The sequence below is a fragment of the Pelophylax lessonae genome (genome assembly GCF_965119305.1).
Source record: "Pelophylax lessonae genome assembly, chromosome: 4".
Classification (NCBI taxonomy): Eukaryota; Metazoa; Chordata; class Amphibia; order Anura; family Ranidae; genus Pelophylax; species Pelophylax lessonae.
Window position 1 is genome coordinate 601,294,678 of NC_138771.1, and position 23,871 is coordinate 601,318,548.

At 43.7% G+C, this 23,871-nt stretch overlaps 1 protein-coding gene across 7 annotated transcripts in view; it reads right to left on the reverse strand.

Moving 5' to 3' along the window:
* Positions 1-23,871, reverse strand: part of DOCK6 (dedicator of cytokinesis 6) — a 274,954-nt gene that overhangs the window by 13,187 nt on the left and 237,896 nt on the right. For 4 of the 7 annotated variants that reach the window (XM_082257264.1, XM_082257263.1, XM_082257259.1 and 1 more), the window contains 13 exons: positions 23,595-23,749; positions 17,256-17,438; positions 17,036-17,162; positions 14,088-14,172; positions 13,816-13,912; positions 13,554-13,688; positions 13,291-13,443; positions 11,279-11,437; positions 11,095-11,195; positions 6,644-6,836; positions 6,407-6,550; positions 5,109-5,240; positions 2,327-2,341 (listed from right to left, as the gene is read on the reverse strand). In XM_082257264.1, coding sequence (XP_082113390.1) covers positions 2,327-2,341; positions 5,109-5,240; positions 6,407-6,550; positions 6,644-6,836; positions 11,095-11,195; positions 11,279-11,437; positions 13,291-13,443; positions 13,554-13,688; positions 13,816-13,912; positions 14,088-14,172; positions 17,036-17,162; positions 17,256-17,438; positions 23,595-23,749 — 1,679 coding nt within the window. The remainder of the gene's footprint in view (positions 1-2,326; positions 2,342-5,108; positions 5,241-6,406; positions 6,551-6,643; positions 6,837-11,094; positions 11,196-11,278; positions 11,438-13,290; positions 13,444-13,553; positions 13,689-13,815; positions 13,913-14,087; positions 14,173-17,035; positions 17,163-17,255; positions 17,439-23,594; positions 23,750-23,871) is intronic. The other 3 variants (XM_082257260.1, XM_082257262.1, XM_082257261.1) reach the window with 3 other exon arrangements.

Here is a 23,871-nt window from a genome sequence, read left to right on the forward strand (position 1 = left end):
CCTATACCGAACTTATCTCATTTGCTCCTTTTTGATCTGGGACACAATAACTGTACCAATTCAGGGCAATGACAGACCACCCTTAGTGGCGTCAGTTTCTTATTAGGCGGACCTGATCAGACTATCCATTGCCTTCTATGGAGTGGCGAATGTCAATGGACGCGTCTGTTGATATCCACCGACATCCGTTCTGCAAAAACAAAGGATGGGGGATCCGTTTCCGATCCATCTGGTGGATCAGATGGGTTGGCAGTTGGATGTAAACAGACAGGCGTCTGTTTACATCTGACCCTTCCACAGAGGAAAGAGGGCTGTGCCCGTTCTGCATCAGCGGAGTACACATGAATCTGTCATCTGCCTGCTCAGCAGGGATCAGTAGCGAGATCCCTGCTGAGCAGGCAGATCCACTGGTGTACTGGCCAGTGTGAAAAGAACCTTAAAGCGGAGTTCCACCCAAATGTGGAACTTCCACTCACTTGCTTCCTCCCCCCCTCCGGTGCCACATTTGGCACCTTTCTGGGGGGGAGGGGGGGGGGGAACGGGTACCTGTTTTTGACAGGTACACTTCCTCACTTCCGGGAACGGCGTCGCGGCGCCCTCCGCCGCCGAGCCAATCCAAATGCGCAGCAAGCTTCGCGCATGCGCAGTAGTGACCCGCAAGGCTTCACGGCCAGGTTCCCTGACCGGCAATGGCGGCGGGAGAACCCGACAGCCGATGGAAACATCGGCAGCGGTGCCAACATCTCTGGACTCTGGACTCCAGGACAGGTAAGTGTCCTAATATTAAAAGTCAGCAGCTACAGTATGTGTAGCTACTGACTTTTAATTTTTGGAAAGGGGGGGGTCGGAACTCCGCTTTAAGGATAAGTCCGCCTTTGGGAACATGTAACACATTCCCATTCCTGCAGCCTCTCCCCGATCCCCCTTCCAATTGTGACAGCGGGCCGTGGATCTTTCTCCTGCACCTGTTGTCCCAACTTGAAGACGCAGCCACTCATTTACAGAATTCTGTGAATGAACTACAAGTACTGACAGCCATTTTGGCTGAGGGCTTGTAGTTCTCAATGAACTACCAGGGCACTGATGAGCGCTCAAGGTAGTTCATTGATGCTTCCTGTCATTCAGTAGCTGCCCGTCCATACGAGGTACAGGCAGACAGCTACAGGGACAGTCTGCAGGGGCCTGAGATTGCACCTGTGATCTGCTGATTGTGGGTGCAATGCTCTGCAGGCTCCTAAAAAAAATATACATTTTTTTTACCTGCAAAAAGGATGTGCATTTAATTTTTTTTTTTTTGAAAGGTGAACTGATCCTTTAAGAGGTAGAGGGAATTATTACAGGCAAAACATTATTAGCTGTAATAAAAATAATTGTCTTAAATGCTTGCCCCAGCCTTAAAGACAATGATCCAAAATAAGGTGGAATTACAGAAGGTAAATTAGATAAAGCGCATAGAAAAAAACATTTTCTTTAAACTCACCATCACATCATATTCAGAGGATCCCGTCAAATCAGAGGAAAGAAAATGGAAAAAAAAAATTAAAAAAAGAAGACACAACAAACAGTGGTAATTTATTACTGGTCATTCATGTACACATACTGGAAACAGCCATTTTATGCCCATAAAATAGACACAGCTTATTGATCCACTGTGAGCTGGTGACAATAGGCAGGGCCAAGGCCTCACCAATGTCAATGATTGGTCTAGAAGGCTGTATATACCGACCCTGCCTGCAAGATGGCCGTCTCCACAATGTGCAACAAAAAACAGCCTTTAAAGCAAGTGAGAATGACTTTATATGGGTGCGGTTAAAGTGTATGTGGTGCTGTGACAAGTTTACGTTTGTGAAAATAAAAGTGCTCACATGCACAATAGGCAAACATGATAAACACTGTAATAACCATGCTGCAACAAACATATATGGATCTGTTCACATATATGTAAACACAGGGGTCAGGACTGTGCAAATATCATTCACATGTACACATTCTAATTATGCAATAGGATCATAGAGATGATTCATTTATTCTCTTTCCACTGTCAGCAGATTGAGAAAACTGTCTCCCTCTAGCATTTATCATTTAGGGATTTAAATTTTCCCTTTAAAATTTAGAACGGACTTCTTAGTGTATGGGGCATAGTTCAAATATTTGACAATCGGAAGAATGCTTTCAGTCATTTTTCCTACTGCATAAGTAGATAATGTCCCTGGCGTAGCATGTCAGGGTGAGAGTTAGATGCTGTTTAGCACATTATTGTGAGTGAGAGAAGCAAGGTGAACACAAAAGAAAACCAAAAGAATCAGTTTATTGACACACCGCCTACCTCCCAGCCTGTGATCTGCTCGGGAGCAAAAGGAGAAACCACGAGAGAGAAAAAGAGAGATGAGGGGAAGCGAGAAATAAGAATTGAGACAAATGAAAGAGAGGGACGTAAAGGTAGACAGCAAGAAAAAGAAAGGGAGAGAAGAGTGATCAGCAAAAGCATAGGAAACAATACACGGCAAGAGGGAATGACATATCAGGAGAGATGTCATGGAAAAGTAAATGGAAGGAAAAGTAGGTAGAGAAAACAATGACAGAAAATGCAGACAAGGAATGGAATAGAGGACAAGGGAGACAGAGGAAGGGTATGGAACAGAGGACAAGGGAGACAAAGGGAGGGTATGGAACAGAGGACAAGGGAGACAAAGGGAGGGTATGGAATAGAGGACAAGGCAGAAAGAGGGAAGGAATAGAGGACAAGGGAGAAAAAGGGAAGGCATGGAATGGAGACAGAGGGAAGGCATGGAATAGAGGACAAGGCAGAAAGAGGGAAGGAATAGAGGACAAGGTAGACATAGGGAAGGCATGGAATAGAGTACAAAGGAGGGCATGGAATAGAGGACAAGGGAGACAGAGGGAAGGCATGGAATAGAGGACAAGGGAGACATAGGGAAGGCATGGAATAGAGGACAATGGAGACATAGGGAAGGCATGGAATAAAGGACAAGGGAGACATAGGGAGGGCATGGAATAGAGGGCAAGGGAGACAGGGAAGGCATGGAATAGAGGACAAGGCAGACAGGGAAGGCATGGAATAGAGGACAATGGAGACATAGGGAAGGCATGGAATAGAGGACAATGGAGACAGGGAAGACATGGAATAGAGGACAAGGGAGACATAGGGAAGGCATGGAATAAAGGACAAGGGAGACATAGGGAGGGCATGGAATAGAGGGCAAGGGAGACATAGGGATGGCATGGAATAGAGGGCAAGGGATGGAATAGAGGACAAGGCAGAAAGAGGGAAGGAATAGAGGACAAGGGAGACATAGGTAAGGCATGGAATAGAGGACAAGGGAGACAGGGAAGGCATGGAATAGAGGACACGGGAGACATAGGGAAGGCATGGAATAGAGAGCAAGGGAGACACAGGGAAGGCATGGAATAGAGGACAAGGGAGAAATAGGAAAGGCATGGAATAGGGGACAAGGGAGACATAGGGAGGGCATGGATTAAAGACAAGGGAGACATAGGTAAGGCATGGAATAGAGGACAAGGGAGACAGGGAAGGCATGGAATAGAGGACAAGGGAGACAGGGAAGGCATGGAATAGAGGACAAGGGAGACATAGGGAAGGCATGGAATAGAGGACAAGGGAGACATAGGGAGGGCATGGAATAGAGGACAAGGGAGACATAGGGAGGGCATGGAATAGAGGACAAGGGAGACAGGGAAGGCATGGAATAGAGGACAAGGGAGACATAGGGAAGGCATGGAATAGAGGACAAGGGAGACAGGGAAGGCATGGAATAGAGGACAAGGGAGACATAGGGAAGGCATGGAATAGAGGACAAGGGAGACAGGGAAGGCATGGAATAGAGGACAATGGAGACATAGGGAGGGCATGTGATAGAGGACAATGGAGACATAGGGAGGGCATGGAATAGAGGACAATGGAGACAGAGGGAGGGCATGGGATAGAGGACAAGGGAGACAGAAGGAGGGCATTTAATAGAGAATAGGGGGGACAGTGCAAAGGCATGGAATAGAGGACAATGGAGACATAGGGAGGGCATTGAATAGAGGACAATGGAAAAAGAGGGAGGGTGTGGAATAGAGGACAGGGAAGACAGAAGGAGGGCATGGAATAGAGGACAGGGAAGATGGGGGGGGGGGGGGTAGAGGTATTGAATCGAGGACAGGAAAGATACACAAAATGGGAAGGTAAGGAAAGTAAGCGAGCAGGATAAAAAAAGGGTAAGAAAAAGAGGAATTCAGAACAGAAAAGCAGGAGGTAATTGAATTTTGATGGCATGACAGTGTGTTATGGGGATTTTAAGGTATATGCGCATAGAACATACAGCAGATCAGCATAATGGAGAAAATAAGAACATACAACAGAGAAGGTAGAAGAGGAAGAGGAATAAAAGATGAGAAAAAGAACACACATTAATACACAGTAACAGTCTCCATTTAATCCCTAAACTAATCCTTGGCACATAATCATGGAATGCTGGATCACTGTTGGGTGAGCAAGCTGGAAGAATGGTCACTAAATTCCTGTTTATTAGGATTGTTTAAGAAAGATATGCATTTAAAAATAATTTGTAAAAAATAAATTGTAAATGGGTAGCTTCTAAGCATTACATTGAATGCTTCCTGGCTGCTGTAATGTTAAGGGCTTGAAAAAACTGCATAATGCAGGGGCCACCCGGCCCAATATCATTTAAATCCTAAAGAATAACTCCAGAGAACAGTTTTTTCTTCATTTTGGATGGAGACGGATCGTTTATGAATTTATTGTTGTCCGTGTTCCCACTTCCTGTCCCTGTAATAGTAGTCACCAGAACAGCGGGGGGTAAATCTCCCCAATATGGACAAAAATAGCAACAAAACTTTGACACATTTCTCTTTTTACTAAAAAAGAGAGATTTCACTTTCTGTCCTAGGAGATTATGTTGGACTGTTTGATGCTGCTCTATAGAACTATATCATCTTCTGGATGGGATGACTATCGTCCTATGTGGATGGGCACATTACTGCTGGAGTCGGGGTGGACTCACGTTAAGTATATAGTATATGCTCACTAGGTGCAGTTCGAAAAGAAGAGAGTAGACACACACCTGATTGGTGATCTTGTTGAATGCTTCCTGTAACTTCCCATGGACCACCGCCAGCTTCTTGTAATCACGATTGGCTTCATAAATAGGAATGAGAACTTTATAGACTTCATTCACCGCCTCAAACAGCCCACCCTGCAAGAAGATGTACACCAAATTAATCCACTGCAAAGGTTCATATCACCTTCTGGAACAAAAGACTTTAGGAACTATTCCAGTAATAAGTGAAAGATTCTGTGAGCTCCAGTACCACAACTGGGCTAATTCAGAATACTCACTTTGAATACTCAACAGATATGGCACCACTCAAAGCCTCCTCCCTACCATCCCACCAGCTCTCTCTCCTCTGCTCCAGGTGTTCGGTCCCTCAATGAGCTAGTCCTGCCCCATCCATCCACAGCAATACAAAGCCCACAGCTGCCCTCTATAGCAGGGGTCTTCAAACTATGGCCCTCCAGTTGTTCAGGAACTACAATTCCCATCATGCCTAGTCATGTCTGTGAATGTCAGAGGTTTACAATGCCTCATGGGATGTGTAGTTCCACAACAGCTGGAGGGCTGTAGTTTGAGGATCCCTTCTCTATAGGATTGATTTACTAAAACTGGAGAGTGCAAAATCTGGTGCAGCTGTGCATGGTAGCCAATCAGTTCCCAGATGTTTACAGGAGGGGGAGGGGGGCTACACCATGGTAAACATGGCTCTGTCCCAACTTTTTTGGAATTGGGGTTGTACTTTGCCAGCTTTTTGTTGCTCTGTCCCAAATTTTTTGAGACGCATTTCTGCCATCAATTTCTAAATTACCTTATTTTTTTTCCTAAAATGGTACATTTTTCTCACTTTAAGCATTTGATATGTTTTTAATTTTCTACTGTGAATAAAATACGAGTTTATGATATTTGCAAAGTAATACATTCTGTTTTTATGTAGATTTTTTTCATAGCAATTGGGGTTGCATATTTATTTATTTCAGGTACTTATATAGAGCTGTCAATTTACGCAGTGCTTTACATATACATTGCACATTCACAGGAGCTTACAATCTAAGGTCCCTAACTCACATACATACACAGTAGGGCCAATTTTTTTAATACAGGATCCAATTAACCTACCAGCATGTCTTTGGAGTGTGGGAGGAAACCGGAGTACCCGGAGGAAACCCACACAGGGAGAACATGCAAACTCCAGGCAGGTAGTGTCGTGGTTGGGAAAGTGAAAGTGAAAAGTGCTAACCACTACACTACTGTGCCGCCCCAAATATATATATATATAATATTCATATAACAAACCATACAATACTTACCATAGAGAAGCTTGCACATGCTTGCTCAAGCAGACCCACAAGCCCAGCCTCAGTGAAATACTTCCCAGTACAAATTCCTTCTTCATCTGGGGAAACAACATCATCTGACACTGCGGACTCTTCCAGAACGTTGGAGGAGATGCTCTGCAGGGAGGAGAAAGCATTTTGTAGATATTATACACTGGTATACCTTGGAGGAAGATGTTTACATGGTGGGGTGTAACCACATATCATTACCTGGAAGCTGACACATCCCACTGGCAGGTGCCTGGCATCCTCCAGCATGCTGAGATACTCTGACACCAGAGCCGCTCCATGGACCAGGCAATGCGCTGCCTCTGCATGGTTCCCCCGCTCGCTATGTTTGGCGGCCATGTTTTGTAGCCATGTCAGACGAAGATCCGGCGAGTTCTGATAACCCTTGGCAATTCTGCAGTAGAAGAATGGAGGGTCAAGAATGTGAGCGTTTAAAACCACTAAGAAATGAACAAGTCCACAGGATCTACCATCTATCGGTCAAATCCCATATTACTAGGCAAACTTTGCCACCAAGCAATCTTGGGACGGTACAGTGCCCTATAGTTCTCCGCAGCTGTACCTTCATCCATCTGAGCTATTCTGACAAAACGTCTGCCTTTATCACATGCAGATCACAGCTGTGACAAGCAAGGTGTGCAATAATCTGCTAATATGCATCACATATTAGCACATATTGGCAGACTCACTTGTCAAAGGATGCTGTCAGCGCACTCGGCGCATCCATCCTCTTCCTTCTGTGCTCTGTCTGTTCCGCCACCTGAATAGCCGGGCCGCAATGGCATCACTCTTGCACATGCGCACAGGAGTCACATCATCACGGCATTGAGGGGGTGCAGGAAATGTATGCTAAGATGCACAAGCAGGGCTCCGTGTACATTACAGCTGACTGGCAGAAGGAAGCATTTACGACATCCAACACCAACAGGGTCTCTTCTGTCATAAAAAAAACCCTACCTGGCAGCAATTTTTTAAAAAGTGAGTTTATTTCCACTTTAAATCATCTCTGCAATATAAATAAAAGTGAAAAGGCATACTCAACAAAAGAATGTAAAACGCAACATGCTAAGAGCAAGGGGCAGCACACAGAGCAGCCAATTAGATTCCATCGTCTACCGGTTTGACTTCAGTACATTCAAATTTGATTGGCTACACAACTTTGCTACTCGTGCTGCTTAATAAATGTGCCTGTAAAAGTTGTGCTGGCTCATCTATCCAAATTGATGGAATGGCCTACATGTGTACATATGTGAATGTTAACTTTACATGGACCTACATACGGCTTTTTACGTACTTATGTATACATATAATATGCAAGGCTTTTTTGTACTTATGTATACATATAATATACATGGCTTTTCTGTACTTGTATATACATATAATATATATGGCTTTTTTGTACTTGTGTATACATATAATATACATGGCTTTTCTGTACTTGTGTATACATATAATCTATATGGCTTTTTGGTACTTGTGTATACATATAATATACATGGCTTTTCTGTACTTGTGTATACATATAATATACATAGCTTTTCTGTACTTGTGTATACATATAATATACATGGCTTTTTTGTACTTGTGTATACATGTAATATACATGGCTTTTTTGTATTTGTGTATACATATAATATACATGTCTTTTTTGTATTTGTGTATACATATAATATACATGGCTTTTCTGTACTTGTGTATACACATAATATACATGGCTTTTTTGTACCTATGTACACATATCATTTACATGGCTTTTATGTACTTGAATGTGTTAAAAACGTAATAAAACGAGAATAAACACAAACTGATTCAATGCCTCTAATACCAGAAGCATTAATAATGTGACTTCTATATATCATGTGCCTTCACTCCAGTGCCAGGGCATGTGTACAGATATAAAAACACAAGGGTGGGAACCTGCAGGAGGAAGGCATTCCTAGAGATAATGAGCTCATCGCATGTGATCGCTGGTTAAAAAAGAAAAAAAAAAAAATGTAAGAAAGCTTTCGGAAGTACGCACATCTAAAGGGATCCTGAGATGCTTTATTCCACGTACTGTAACTCTTCACACACTGAGCTCAGGACATTTATAAAAACAACACGCGTGCTTTAAAGTATAGAAAAGGAAAATTTGAGCTGCTGAAGCCCTTGATGATCATTTCCTACTTCAAATGAGAAAAAAAAAAAAAAATGGGGATTTTGCTATAATTTAAAATGGAACTTCACTTAAAAGTGAAAGCCCGCACACCCAAATTATTATTTAAAGTTGTTTTTCGTTTCTTTTTTGTGAGTGGTCACCTTATTCTAACATGTTCCTGCTCCCACTTCTGCAATTCTCTCCTAGTAAAGGATTGCGGAAGTCTCTCCTCCCCACCACCGCAATCTTCTGGGAAAAGTCACATGCCCCAAGAAGCTGCAAGATCAGTCTGAAAACGCAGGACATCTCATGCATGCGTAGAGAGGAGCAAACTGTGAAAAAGCAGGAAGTCTCAGCTTTCCTTAGCCAAGATGGCAGTGCCAGTTATTTGAAGACCAGCAACGAACCAACCCAGGTGATGGCAAAACTCGACTCCCAGGCTGGTAAGGAATCTTGCACACGGTACTGATGTATGAGCATCTGCTTTTTTGGACATCATTTCAGGGGTTGGTTTTGCAAGGAATTGCACATTCTCGAACACCCGCAGACTTCAGTCTTTGGAAACAAGGGTTGAGGACCCCGGGACTAAAGGTTGAGTTTCCAATGATAGGCAGTGAGGACAATGGAGCAATATGGGATGACCTAAAAACTTTAGAAAAAGTCCGCCAAGTCTCACCCACAGTAGGGTGATCGAGAGCCGAGGTGGGTAGGCCTGATTGGCACCGCGGTATGGAGTCTAAGGGTAACTCCGCCAGTGTCCGCTCTATCTGTGCCAACTGTTTAAAGAAACAACATTTTTTTTTTTGATAGATAGAGCTTACTTTTTGTGGTATTTAACCTCTTTATGACTGCCCACTGCAGATGTACGGCGGTAGGCAGCCGCTCCTGCCCAAATTACCGTAACTATACGGCAGTGGCAAACAGAAGGCTAGGGGTCGAGCATGCACCACCGGCGGTGCGCTCCTGCCCCCGTTCATCAGCGGGGAAGCCGATGCAGCGGGGAGGTGGCACCGACTGCCGCCTGACACCCACGATCGCTCCCCGCTGAGAGAGAAGAACGGTCGGCTGTTGTAAACACAGCTGACTGTTCTTCTCCCTGGAATGATCATAGAGCACCTGTGATCCTTCTATATAGGAACACATGTCTCTATAGTCATTCCACGGGCCACGCCCCCCCCACAGTTAGAATCACTCCCCTAGGCTCACATTTAACCCCTTGATCACCAACAGTGTTAACCCCTTCCCTGCCAGTGTCATTATTACAGTAACAGTGCATATTTTTTAGCACTGATTACAGCAGTAATGTCACTGGCCCCCCAAAAGTGTCAGTTAGGTGTCCGATCTGCCCACCGCAATGTCGCAGTCTCACAAAAAATCGCAGATTGCCACCATTACTAGTAAAAAAAAAAAACACCAATAAAAATGACATAAATCTTTCCCGTAGTTAGTAGACGCAGTAACTTTTGCGCAAAACCAACCAAAATACGCTTATTGTGATTTTTCTTACCACAAATATGCAGCGGAAAACAAATTGGCCTGAAATGTAAAAAAATTTAGATTTTTACATTTTTTTTTGAGAATTTCATATAAAAAAATGTGAAAAATATGGTTATTTTTTTCAAAATTGTCGCTCTTTTTTTGTTTATAGCGCAAAAAATAAAAATCACACAGGTGATCAAATACCACCAAAAGAAAGCTCTGTTTGTGGGAAAAAAAGGACGTCAATTTCGTTTGGGTACAGCGTCGCAGGACCGTGCAATTGTCCGTTAAAGTCACACAGTGCCGAATCGCAAAATAGGGCCTGGTCTTTGAGCAGCCAAATCTTCCGGGGCTAAAGTGGTTAAACAAAATTTTTCTTTTGATAGATAGAGCTTTCTTTTGGTGGTATTTAATCACCACTGGGTTTTTAATTTTTTGCTATACAAACGAAAAAAGCGAAAATTAAGAAAGAGAAAAAAGTTTTTCTTAAAAATGTTTCTAAATAAGTAATTATTCTCCTTCACTGATGAGGTTACACTGATGTGGAACTGATAGGCATGGCTAGTGGGCACTGACAGGCATCATTGATGGGTACAGATTGGCAGCATTTGTGGGAACTGTTGGGGCTGCACTGATCAGTGCCCTGATTATCAGTGCAGATGTCTCCTGTGTGGATTTCCCAGTTATTGGCTCCCCTCTCCTCATGCGCTGTCAGCGTGAGGATAGAATTGCCGACAACCTGCAAATCCTGGTTACAATGTGATCAGCTGTGATTAGACACAGCTAGTCATATGGTAAAGAGCCGTTGTGATTGGCTCTTTACCCTGATGTGTGATCAGATGTGTCCTAAGGACATAGCAATCACAGATCCCCACCGATGTGGGCAGCAGGGGGCGCACGGGCAGCGTGATCACTGGAGGATGTCCACACTGTAGCCGTCTTTTGGCTATAGCGCGTGCAGGAACAGGTTAATCATTAGGATATTTCTCTGTGGACAGTGCCCAAAGTGTGAGTACACATGGCAGCTCGCTCTCACCTGTACATCAAATCCATCAACATCTCTGGGTCCTCTTGATGCTCCTTCATTTTCACAGTGTCTGTGAGAATCATGTGTAGATTGAATACCAGATCCTTAACCTGCAAAGAACAACCATTACAGATAGATGCACTGCCCATAATAAACTGTAACCATGGTTAGCAATGAATGTATGCTGCATTACTTGCTCTGGGAAGGTGGTATCTCTTAAATCCAGGTCCTCCTCTGAGTAGGTAAGGATGGTCTTCAAAGATCGTCGTAGGTACTCCTCACTGAACTTCTGAGAGGTCCCCACCAATGAAGACAGAGACATAGTGACCTGCATCTTCACACGCGCAAAGTTCTGAAAAAAAGAAAATAACAAGAGGTCAGCCTGTAATCTCATATGCCCAAACTTTTCCATCTGTCTATAGTGCCCTCTAGTGGTACAAACTGATTATTGCCAGGTTTGTGTGATCACACTAGATCTTTATTGAGGTACAAAGTGCAAGTAGTTGTACAATGCTCCCTTGGAATACACTTCAGGTTAAATTCTAATATTTATGGCAGGCCTTTAATTGAAAGCCCCAATGTTCCTGAAAGCATCACACAACTTTTACAAAACCATAACTCCAGCCTGTAGGCTATTGTTTCAGATCTGTGATATACTGTAGAAGCCAAAAAAGCACTGTAGACAGGCAGGTGTTCTGGGTCAGCTAAGGCCACCTGATGCTTTAAAAACATCCACAACAAACTTTTACCACCTAAAACCTAAGAACTGGGGTCATCCTTAACAACCTTACCACCACTGTATTGTAGAAAAACAGCAGGTAAGTATAATCCATTTTCTAGAAAGCAGTTTATAAATGGAATTGCATAAAACAAGCACGGGCAGCAAGTTTGCCTGTGTCATTAGACAATACAGATTACAGGCAAGATGAAAAGAGCCTATCAGAATGGCTCTGTACCTTGTGATGACTGTGAACCAACCACAGCCATCACAAGTGTAAACACTACCTGTGTTTACAAACATTCAGCGCTACCTTTCCTACTTTGTGAGATGAAGGAGGGCACAAACACAAAAAGCCCAGCATGTTTGCTGGCACATGCTGGAAAAGAGAAATGGACAGAAGGCGCACCAGCCTAGCGCATTATCTTTAAAACAATTTATTGCAATAGACATGTATACACATTATACTCACAAAACGATTATGAAACACAGGCAATAACCAATGAGGGACCACCAGGGGTCTCCACTGAGCATCCTCAGCTGCCGCAGGCCGTGGAAGGATGTAGACTTCCAAAAAAACGCTTACGCGTTTCGGGGTGTTCCCCCTTCATCAGAGCTCAATGCGCTAGGCTGGTGCGCCCTCTGTAAATTTCTATTTTCCAGCATCTGCTCTGGGTTACCATGACCCGTTGAGTGTGGCAGCACAGCCTGAATTTACTACAATTCAACCTGAATTGCATACTCAGGATACCAGCCGCAAGGCCACCCCTCAAGCGCAGGAGTCATTTGCTCTTTGTACATGTTTGCTGGCATAGCCTGCGTATGTATAACTGACTGAGTGCCGGGTCACACTATTGCGATGCGGGAACACTGCGAATATACTGCGTGTTCCCGTATCGCATCCGCAGCACAGGCAGTTCACACTGCCATATGCGATACGCTGGGGGTGTCAATTCAAAGTTAACGACACCCCCAGATCAGATTGCATATTGCAGTGCGATCTGACAGTTCGCACAGGAATCGGATCGCACTAGTGTGAACCACCATGCGATCCGATTCTGCTGCGGACCAAAAAAGGGTCCTGTGCGAGTTGGGTGTGATTGCGATGCGAATTCAGCCATACAAACTGTATGGCTGAACTCGCACCGCACAGACATCACATGTAATTTTAGGAGCAGTGCGCTGCGAATCACATGTGATTTCTGTGATCGCATCAGTGTAAACCGGCATTATATAAAATGTATCTTGATCTACTAGAAAAGAAAGCAGTTTGTTGTGTTCAGAGCTCCTGTCTTGCACATAGCTCGCCACCTGCTGGCTGGACGAGTTAAAAATAAAACATATGCAATATTTTAAAGTATGTCTGACAAAAGACAAACAAAATAATTTAAATTTTTTTTAATACTAAACATATCAAAAGAAAAATGAAAATATATTAAAATACACCATCTGTTATTTTTAAGATTAGGAAAGTTGGAGCTACTTACATTCCCAATCTCAAAGTTCTGTCTCATAAGGAGGTAAAGGGAAGCGCTGGCATGTGTCCGTACGCTGCTGATACAGCTGCTGCAATGCCGCAGGAGGCGGAGACAGAGATCAGAGCACATTTCCGTGTCGTCTTCAAAAAGCATCTCTGGAAACTAAGCAGAGTCAAGACACGGGGGTTGGTGGAATAAGTGAAAATATCAGGAATAGGATAAATGAAGGAAGAAGACAGACCTCAGGGTATACACACATTCTTCATACTCACCTTGCACACCAGCGCCCTCTGGCTGGTGAAGCAGTGTTGCAGGTACAGAGCACTCTGGTTGCAACCCATGCTGTGTAACAGAACCTTCAGGACGCCTCCTAGAATGCTCTCCTTCATCTCCGACAGCATGACTGTCTGCAAGGCAAAGACACATGTAATCGCAAGGTCTTCCCCTTTCTATTCAAGTATACAGTCACCACATATCAGAGGTCAAACATTAGCTGTGCCATTGCCACCTGGGTGAGCGGTCCTGTCATCTTACCTGGACAATGATCTCCAGTGTGTCCAGTACCACCAAGTTAGCCTCAGTTGCCATGTTTCCATCGACTGTGATCTCAAGTTCTCGCTCTGCACTTGTCCTGAAATAAGAAGAAATTGGGTATTCTCCTGCGACCACTATATAAAAGTAATGGCAATCCACGGCACATTAAAACTATTCAGGCTCAGGGCAACATACAAATCAAGGGAACCAAACGTGAAAATCCTTATCTGCAGAACATCATTACTCCGCTACAAACTCCTAAAGCTTCTTACTTTTCCGTCTTCTCGCCGCTTGGCCTCCACTGTGTGACATTCTTCCTCCATCTTACATTCTCTTGATTCCCGTATGGGCTGCGCTCTGCAAAGTAGGTGAGAACAGGTACGTTTTGACACCATTTTACCATTTTCTGTGACATTTTGACACCATTCTACTAAAGATTGTGTAAAAAAAAAAAAAAAAAATCGTATTTGCAGCCTTTTGTAGCTCTTTATCAACTTAGGAGCAACAAACTTGCCAGTTGTTCCTAGCTTAATAAAGAATTGAGGATGATTTGAAACATTGCATTCATTTAAATGTGGGCAGCACAATGGCTAAGTGATTAGCACTTCCGCCTGGCAGCACTTGGGCTGTCCGTTCAAATCCCAGCCACAGCACTACCTGCCTGGAGTTTGCATGTTCTCCCTGTGCCTGCGTGGGTTTCCTCCGAGTACTCTGGTTTCCTCCAACACTCCAAAGACATGATGGTAGGTTAATGGCTCCTGTCTAAATTGGCCCTGGTATATATATGTATGAATGTCACAAAAAAAGGGTACCGTGTAGGTAGGCCCTTACCCCTAATAGATATACAAAGTAAAAGGATAGAAAAAGATGGGGCTTTACGGGCCAGTGGGAGTAGAAGGATCATGCCAAAACCAGTTTATAAAAAACAAATTACATTTTATTTCAAATTTCAATTAAAAAACATGGGCGATCACGCACATGTTCACAAGGACAGAACACATAGAGAAAATTTCTATAAAACCAATTAATAAGGGTCATTAGAATAGAAATACATCCCCTAAGGGGAAAACCAAGAGCCTGTATAGGATGGAAGATAGATCTCAGGTGGTACGCGGTCAATGTAGGTCCCCAGCAAGGCGACGCGTTTCGCTCAAGGCTTCCTCAGGGCCAGAGAGACCATGACAGACCGGTATTTCCTTTTTAATGACTCAGGAGGTGGCAGATTGTGGTGACACATAGGGCAGTAGATATAAATTCCTCAGTGTTTATATATAGCATCCAAAGTATACATATATTCTCACATTTATCTATGGTTGAGTGTCCAGTCCCTCAATCACTGCAAAGGCACTGCTTTTTATGCTAAATAAGATAGCAACTCATTATAGCTTGATAGCTGGAAATTCTTTTATACATCCAAATATCCTAGGAGTACGATGATCAACACACTAGTAGCTGCACTTCATATATCCACTTATAGCTTCCTCCTCCCTCAGACGGACCAGGTAGGATGGTTATTTGGGGTGTATATATATATAGGTAGGGATAAGCAGTCATTGCAACCTCTTTGCAGTATGTGAATGGCTTCAGGCAGGAACAAACAACGTCACATAATCCTACTTAAAGGAGGCAGGGAGACCAGTATGTCCCGAACCTGATAAATCCTTTGTGTAGTTCACGCCAGCAAGCCTGCCTGATGTATGAATGTCAGTTAGGGACCTTGGATTGTAAGCTCCTTGATGGCAGGGATTAATGTGTATGTACAATATTATATGTAAAGTGCTGTGTAAATTGTTGGCACTATATAAGTACCCATAATAATTAATATATAATAAAATTTAAATGATAGCAGCTACCATTAAAGAAGCATCTATTAAAATAAAGTGAAAGAGCTAATCCTAAAAAAAAACAAAAAAAACCTGTGTGTGGATGTGGAAAACTTTTCATTTGAGGGCTTACGGAACCTTGCACCAGGCACTGGCTAAGGTATGCGCTACAGTATTTTAAGTAATTCCACCAAAGAACACATATCAGAAGCTGTGAGGAATGAAGAATAATAGGGTGGCTGGGGAGCAAGAGAGAAAGAAAAATAAATAGGTGGGATGGAAAAGATAGAAGGAGACAGAATAAGGGATGAGGAATAAAAAAGAGAGGGAAGGGAGTGCTGAGAAGAGAAAGAGACAGAAGATGAAGTAGACAGAAAAAAGAAATTACAGGGAGAGCAGGGCTAAGAGAGAAAGAGAAAGAGAAAAAAAAGGGATGTATATATGAAAAAAAAAAAAAAAAAAAGATGAGAAAGAGAAAAAAAAAAGATAGGTATATATATATATATATATATATATATATATATATATAAAAAGACGAGATAGAAGAAAAAGAAAGATTAAAAAAAAAAAAAAAAGATGAGAAAAGGGATAAGAACAGAGAAAAAGGAAACACAGAGAAAGAAAACAGGATTGAACAAAGAAGATAGATGAATAGATAACATTAGAGCAGTGGTTCTCAACTCCGGTCCTCAGGGCCCACTAACAGGCCAGGTTTGCAAGATAACTGAAATACATCACAGGTGATATAATTTGCTGCTCAGTGATTGCAGTATTCTAGTCTGCATCTCCCCAAGGTAAAACTTAAAATCTGGCCTGTTAGTGAGAGTTGAGAACCACTGCATTAGACGGATGGATAAATGGATCTTACTGGGAGAAATGTTGGACTGGGGTATGCTGGGTCCACCAGGAAGTCTAGCCATGATAGCTCACACCATAGGATTAAAGTAACATACTATGTAAAACAGATCATACACAACAGTCTAGATTCAAAATGCATCAGCTGCATCATTTTTATATAAAAATAGCCTAGAGAGAAGAGTCTAAATTATTACAGAATTCTTAGCCATGCCCCAGTATGATGGATTCACCAGTAAAATATAGGTTGCTGTTCTAAGATGCCTCTCTTGACATTTCAATGAACCAAGACTGGACCAAGACATTGATGCAATGGGGGAGATTTACTAAAACCGGAGCGTGCAAAATCTGGTGCAGCTCTGTATATACAATCAGTTTCCAGGTTTTATTGCCAAAGCCTAATTGAACAAGCTGACGTTAGATGCTGATTAGTTACCATGCACAGAGGCACCAGATTTTGCACACTCCAGTTTTAGTAAATCTCCCCCCAATATATTACAGTAACATGATAAGAGTAATGATCATGACAAATGGATTCCTACCTCTACTACGTTTCACCATATCCTGGCGAGCACCAATAGTGCCGAGAATGGCCTCCTCCAGACGAGCCTTCATATCGAGGGATTTCTTAAACGTCAAGCTGTTGATGCGCTCAAATGCCTTTTTACCCTGAAGAATGGGGAGTAATGAGGGGTTTGGTGTAAAGGGATGCTCCAAGCATTACTAGAATTACAGTGTCTCTACAAATCATGGGAAGCTCACCTTGTACTGGAAGCAGGACACACACACACTCAGCAGTTCCAGGAGACGGGTCAGTTGTAGTACAGACAGGCTGGAAAACCAGCGCTGAAGACAATCTTGCTCAGCGTTCTTCAGCACCCAGAGGGCACATACCAAGAGATTGCGGCTTGACTCTGCAGAGAGCACACCAATGGTACGCATAGGCTAATAAGAGAAGAAAAGGATGTTTTAGCCTCATTGTGTGGACAAAGAATTAGCACTCTACCCACATTTTCATTACCTATTTTTTTTTCCCCAAATAACTTTTTATTGAAAGTTTTGTCGTTTTACATACAACAATACAAACCAACAGAAAACAAATAAAAGAAAGATAAAATAACCAAATAAAGCTATGCCGTAAACTATTGATCGAACAATATCGTTTTTTTACCGCCGATACCCATACTTTGGTCATCAGTATCGGCCGATATTTAAAGACATTAAAAAAACATTTTTTTTTTAAATGTCTACAGGTACAGTTGTGGAGGGATCTGGGGGTTAAAAGACCCCAAACCCCTCCTCTGCACTTAAAAGCATTCAAAATGCCAAGTTTGGCTGTTTTGAATGCTGTAAGTTTTTTGAATTTGGTGCCGCCAGTACCCGGAAGTGATGTCATGACATCACTTCCGGGTACTCGGCGGCGTCGAATTCAAAGAAATGGAGACCCAGTCAGACAGCGGCGGTGCAGATGGAGACCCGGTCAGGCGGCGGCGAAGATAGGATGCCCGGGTCTCCCGGTGGGACAGGAGACCCGGGTGAGCCGCAGAAGGCGGCGGGAGACATCCCCTCCCGCTCCTTGGAATGACAGCAGAGCGGCTTCTTAGCCTCATCGGTTGTCATTACAAGACAGCCGACAGTCGGCTATGGACGCCGGTACCGGGTGATGCCTCTAGCTGCAGGCATCACTCCGGTACAAGCACTTTCCCGAAATATCGGCAATATCAGTAAATCAAAAGGCCGATTCTGATATATCAGGCAAAGTGCATATCGGCCCTCGATATATCGGCTTTGCCAATAATCGGTCGATCACTACTGTAAATAGTACATGTACTCACACATTCATCTGTTGCCATCTACCATTTCTTATTATCATCCACAGCAAAAGCTATCGGTAGGAAAAAACAATAATACTTCCACGGATATGTGTAGTATATATAACATTGCTCAGATAGTGCTTTTACCCCGATTGATCTATGTTAGGGTGAGAAGTACACCACTTACCCCTACAAATAAAACAAGCGTTATAAAAACGGGGAGGGGGCGGGTGTTGAACAAAACAAACTAATTGTCAACCTACTTCATACTACGTCGGGCGTGTATCACTATCACATACATCCTCGATCATACAATCTACCAGAACTCCCAACCTGTATTTACCATTGTAGGAGCCTTAGTTATACTAAGGCTATTGGGGCCAGGCCTGGAGCCTCTAACCAGGGTTCCCATACTTTAATGGACTGCCCCGAAGGCTTAAATATTTTTTTTTCTTCAAGCAAGGAAGAGTTTTTTTGTGTGCACCAGTCCTCAAATTTGGGAGACAGAGAGACAATCCATTTCAGCAAGATAAATTTGCGAGCCAAAAACAGTAGCCTAGATACAGCCATTCTAACAAGGGGTGTGTATAACTCTTCATCCAAATATCCTAATATGCAGGTCAACAGATCATTATTCAGAACCAATTGAAATGTCTGTTTAATAGTAGTGATTGTCCTATTCCAATACCGCACTAACTGAGGACATTTCCAAAACATGTGTAGGTAATTGGAAGCGGGGTAGCCACATCTAGGCTGTCTGTACGAGACCATTTACGCAGGGTAAGAGATGTGCGGCGGACTCTATAAATAATAAAGAGTTGCGACAATCTTTGGGTAGGGGATACGGATACCAGAGGAACTTTGTCTGACACAGATTGCCATATTTCTCCTTCTAAGGTTGAAATATCTGTAGACCATCCTCTCTTGCCTGGAAGGTGATTGTTACCTTGTAGGTGGGTCAATAATGACCCTTAAAGAGAAGATATAAGGTCCTTCTTATCAGTTGTAGTAGGTAATTGGTATAGAAGGGGAGTATTGATCCGTCTAATGGGCATGTTCTTGACCTGCACTAAAAGGGCGTTTCCAAGTTGGAGTTATTGAAAAACAAAAAACGGGAAGATGGGATACTGAATTAAGTTTGTATTTCCCCAAGGGATTTCGGACGATCGTTCCTATACAATTGGTGAATAAACTATACAGTATACCTTGGGAATACCATTCTGAAAAGTACTGCAGTTTCTTCATTAACTATTTTAAAAATCTCTTGGTGACACCAGCCTGCCAGTGTGAAAAATTATGAGGGAAGAATGTCCCTTACATTGGTGGCCGGTGAGAATAATGTCCCTTACACTGGGGGTCAGTGGGAAGAATGTCCCTTACACTGGGGGTCAGCGGGAAGAATGTCCCTTACACTGGGGGTCAGCGGGAAGAATGTCCCTTACACTGGGGGTCAGTGGGAAGAATGTCCCTTACACTGGAGGTCAGTGGGAAGAATGTCCCTTACACTGGGGGTCCGTGGGAAGAATGTCCCTTACACTGGAGGTCAGTGAGAAGAATGTCCCTTACACTGGAGGTCAGTGAGAAGAATGTCTCTTACACTGGGGGTCAGTGGGAAGAATGTCTCTTACACTGGGGGTCAGTGGGAAGAATGTCTCTTACACTGGGGGTCAGTGGGAAGAATGTCTCTTACACTGGGGGTCAGTGGGAAGAATGTCTCTTACACTGGGGGTCAGTGGGAAGAATGTCCCTTACACTGGGGGTCAGTGGGAAGAATGTCCCTTACACTGGGGGTCAGTGGGAAAAATGTCTCTTACACTGGGGGTCAGTGGGAAGAATGTCTCTTACACTGGGGGTCAGTGGGAAGAATGTCTCTTACACTGGGGGTCAGTGGGAAGAATGTCCCTTACACTGGGGGTCAGTGAGAAGAATGTCTCTTACACTGGGGGTCAGTGGGAAGAATGTCTCTTACACTGGGGGTCAGTGGGAAGAATGTCTCTTACACTGGGGGTCAGTGGGAAGAATGTCCCTTACACTGGGGGTCAGTGAGAAGAATGTCTCTTACACTGGGGGTCAGTGGGAAGAATGTCTCTTACACTGGGGGTCAGTGGGAAGAATGTCCCTTACACTGGGGGTCAGTGGGAAGAATGTCCCTTACTCTGGGGGTCAGTGGGAAGAATGTCTCTTACACTGGGGGTCAGTGGGAAGAATGTCCCTTACACTGGGGGTCAGTGGGAAGAATGTCTCTTACACTGGGGGTCAGTGGGAAGAATGTCCCTTACACTGGGGGTCAGTGGAAAGAATGTCTCTTACACTGGGGGTCAGTGGGAAGAATGTCCCTTACACTGGGGGTCAGTGGGAAGAATGTCCCTTACACTGGGGGTCAGTGGGAAGAATGTCTCTTACACTGGGGGTCAGTGGGAAGAATGTCCCTTACACTGGGGGTCAGTGGGAAGAATGTCCCTTACACTGGGGGTCAGTGGGAAGAATGTCCCTTACACTGGGGGTCAGTGGGAAGAATGTCTCTTACACTGGGGGTCAGTGGGAAGAATGTCTCTTACACTGGGGGTCAGTGGGAAGAATGTCTCTAACACTGGGGGTCAGTGGGAAGAATGTCCCTTACACTGGGGGTCAGTGGGAAGAATGTCCCTTACACTGGGGGTCAGTGGGAAGAATGCTAAGATGCTCCTTTTTTTTTTTCAATAATTTTTTATTAAAGTTGCATTTACACAACAAAACAAACCTTGAGGAAAAATGAAAACAACAAACAAGAAAAAAAGGTGTGTAGAACACCAACCAGATAATCACATACTATCACGTTATACATACATGTAGACTTACACTAGCTATGTTTTAGCCATACAGGCAAATATATAGAGAAGATATGCATAGGGATTCATAGTATCATATGCCAGGTAATATCTCAACTGTCAATATGTAATTGTAAGACATGGGAAAGCATTAGCACTACTAAATATAGAAGCCAGAGCATTCCCCATAAGCACACAGGTATGACTGTCCACCTTTTTGCCTTTTTGTATCTGGAAGCAATGTGCATAAAGATAGCAACCGGACTAACCGTTTAGAGACCAGCCAGTCCTTGTTATCATAAACAAGGGATACTTTCAGCTCCATTGCAATATTACCCACATTGAAATAGTCTGAAAGAGACCAGTGAATATTGAGCCAGGCCTGGCACTGTCAACCATGTCTCCCACAGTTGATAAAATGTGTTGGGTGTGCCCCAATTGCAGTAAATCCATTGTTCCTTCAGAAGGGTGTCATTTACCTGGAGATGCCATTCCTAAATGAGGGCGGACTGGGAGACAACCATTTCATAGCAATGATCTTACGCACTATAAACAGTAATCTGTTAATTGGTATTAATATCTATGGTGGAAATAGCTCCTCATCAAGGTAACCCAATAAGCAGATCTTAGAATCCAGGTCAATGTGAGTATGAAAAGCACCAATGTGTTCATCAACTCTCGCCAGTATCTGACCAGTTTGGGGCACATTCACAGCATATGAAGTCAGCCAGAGATGGATGGCAGTGTGGGCACTCCGGGGTGCCCCACCTGCCTAACGTAAATAACTTTACCGGAGTCCAATATGTCCTGTGTATAATAAACAATTGAGACAGGTGCTGTGCAGATGATAGGGATACTGAGGGAACCCTATCTAAAGTTGTTTGACAATCATCGTTTGGTATAGCACCCAGGTCTTTCTCCCACCCTCTCCTGCCTGAACTAACAGAGATATCCTAATAGTTTATCATTAGTTGGCTTTATAGAGGTGATGAGGCCTTTCTTCTCAGTAAGCGCTGCAAGTGAGGTTAAACGTGGCATGGGTCTTATGACTATTTCACATGCTTCATACATTGGTGGTCAGTGGGAAAAATGCTTGTTACAATAGGGGCCAGTGGGAAGAATGCTCCTTACATTGGTGATCAGTGGGAAGAATGCTCCTTACATTGGTGGCCAGTGGGAAGAATGCTCCTTACATTGGTGGTCAGTGAGAAGAATGTTCCTTACATTGGTGGTCAGTGGAAAGAATGCTCCTTACATTGGTGGCCAGTGGGAAGAATGCTCCTTACATTGGTGGTCAGTGGAAAGAATGCTCCTTACATTGGTGGCCAGTGGGAAGAATGCTCCTTACATTGGTGGTCAGTGAGAAGAATGTTCCTTACATTGGTGGTCAGTGGGAAGAATTCTCCTTACATTGGTGGCCAGTGGGAAGAATGCTCCTTACATTGGTGGTCAGTGGGAAGAATTCTCCTTACATTGGTGGCCAGTGGGAAGAATGCTCCTAACATTGGTGGTCATTGAGAAGAATGCCCCTTTAATGGGGGCCAGTGGGAAGAATGCTCCTTACATTGGTGGCCAGCGGGAAGAATGCTACTTACAATGGTGGCCAGCGGGAAGAATGCTACTTACATTGGTGGCCAGTGGGAAAAATGCTCCTTACATTGGTGGTCAGTGGGAAGAATTCTCCTTACATTAAAGGTCAGTGGGAAGAATGCTCCTTACATTGGTGGCCAGTGGGAAGAATGCTCCTTACATTGGTGGCCAGTGGGAAGAATGCTCCTTACAATGGTGGTCAGTGGGAAGAATGCTACTTACATTGGTGATCAGTGAGAAGAATGCTCCTTACATTGGTGATCAGTGGGAAGAATGCTCCTTACATTGGTGATCAGTGGGAAGAATGCTCCTTACATTGGTGGCTAGTGGGAAGAATGCTCCTTACATTGGTGGCCAGTGGGAAGAATGCTACTTACATTGGTGGCCAGTGGGAAGAATGCTCCTTACATTGGTGGTCAGTGGGAAGAATGCTACTTACATTGGTGGCCAGTGGGAAGAATGCTCCTTACATTGGTGGTCAGTGAAAAGAATGCTCCTTACATTGGTGGTCAGAGAGAAGAATGCTCCTTACATTGGTGGCCAGTGGGAAGAAGGCTCCTTACATTGGTGGTCAGTGAAAAGAATGCCCCTTTTAATGGGGGCAAGTGGGAAGATTGCTACTTACATTGGTGGCAAGTGAAAAGAATGTTTCCCTACAGATAGCTAAAAAGATTACTGGCGTCAGCGGGTATTAATCTAAAAGGCAGAAAATGCTTATTGCACAAGGAACCTCCTAGCATCCTCTGGAGGAACCCTAGTTGAGAAAAACGGATCTTCCCACATCTGTAACATACATTTTAAATAACTATAAACAAACACATGAAGATGAAAAATTGGCAATAAAAGGAATATGCAGAAAGGTAATGGTTAGGGCGAAGCTCTTCACTTACAGCTGACGGGAGAGGGAAATTTGTCGTCTTCTGTGGGGTCGGTAATGGAGACCCAGCAATTGCCATGGCAACGGTCTGACTGATGGTGCCGCTGTCTGAGTCCACTTCGTCTGCCATAGCAGAGGCATGACGCACCCTCTGGGCATGTGGCTCTGCTAATAAAGGACAGGACTATTAGTCATTGTACTTACAGCAACCATACAACACTCTCATATTACAATTATATAACAAGTGAATCCATCTGCCAGCCAGGGGCATCTGAAAGGTCCCCATTCAT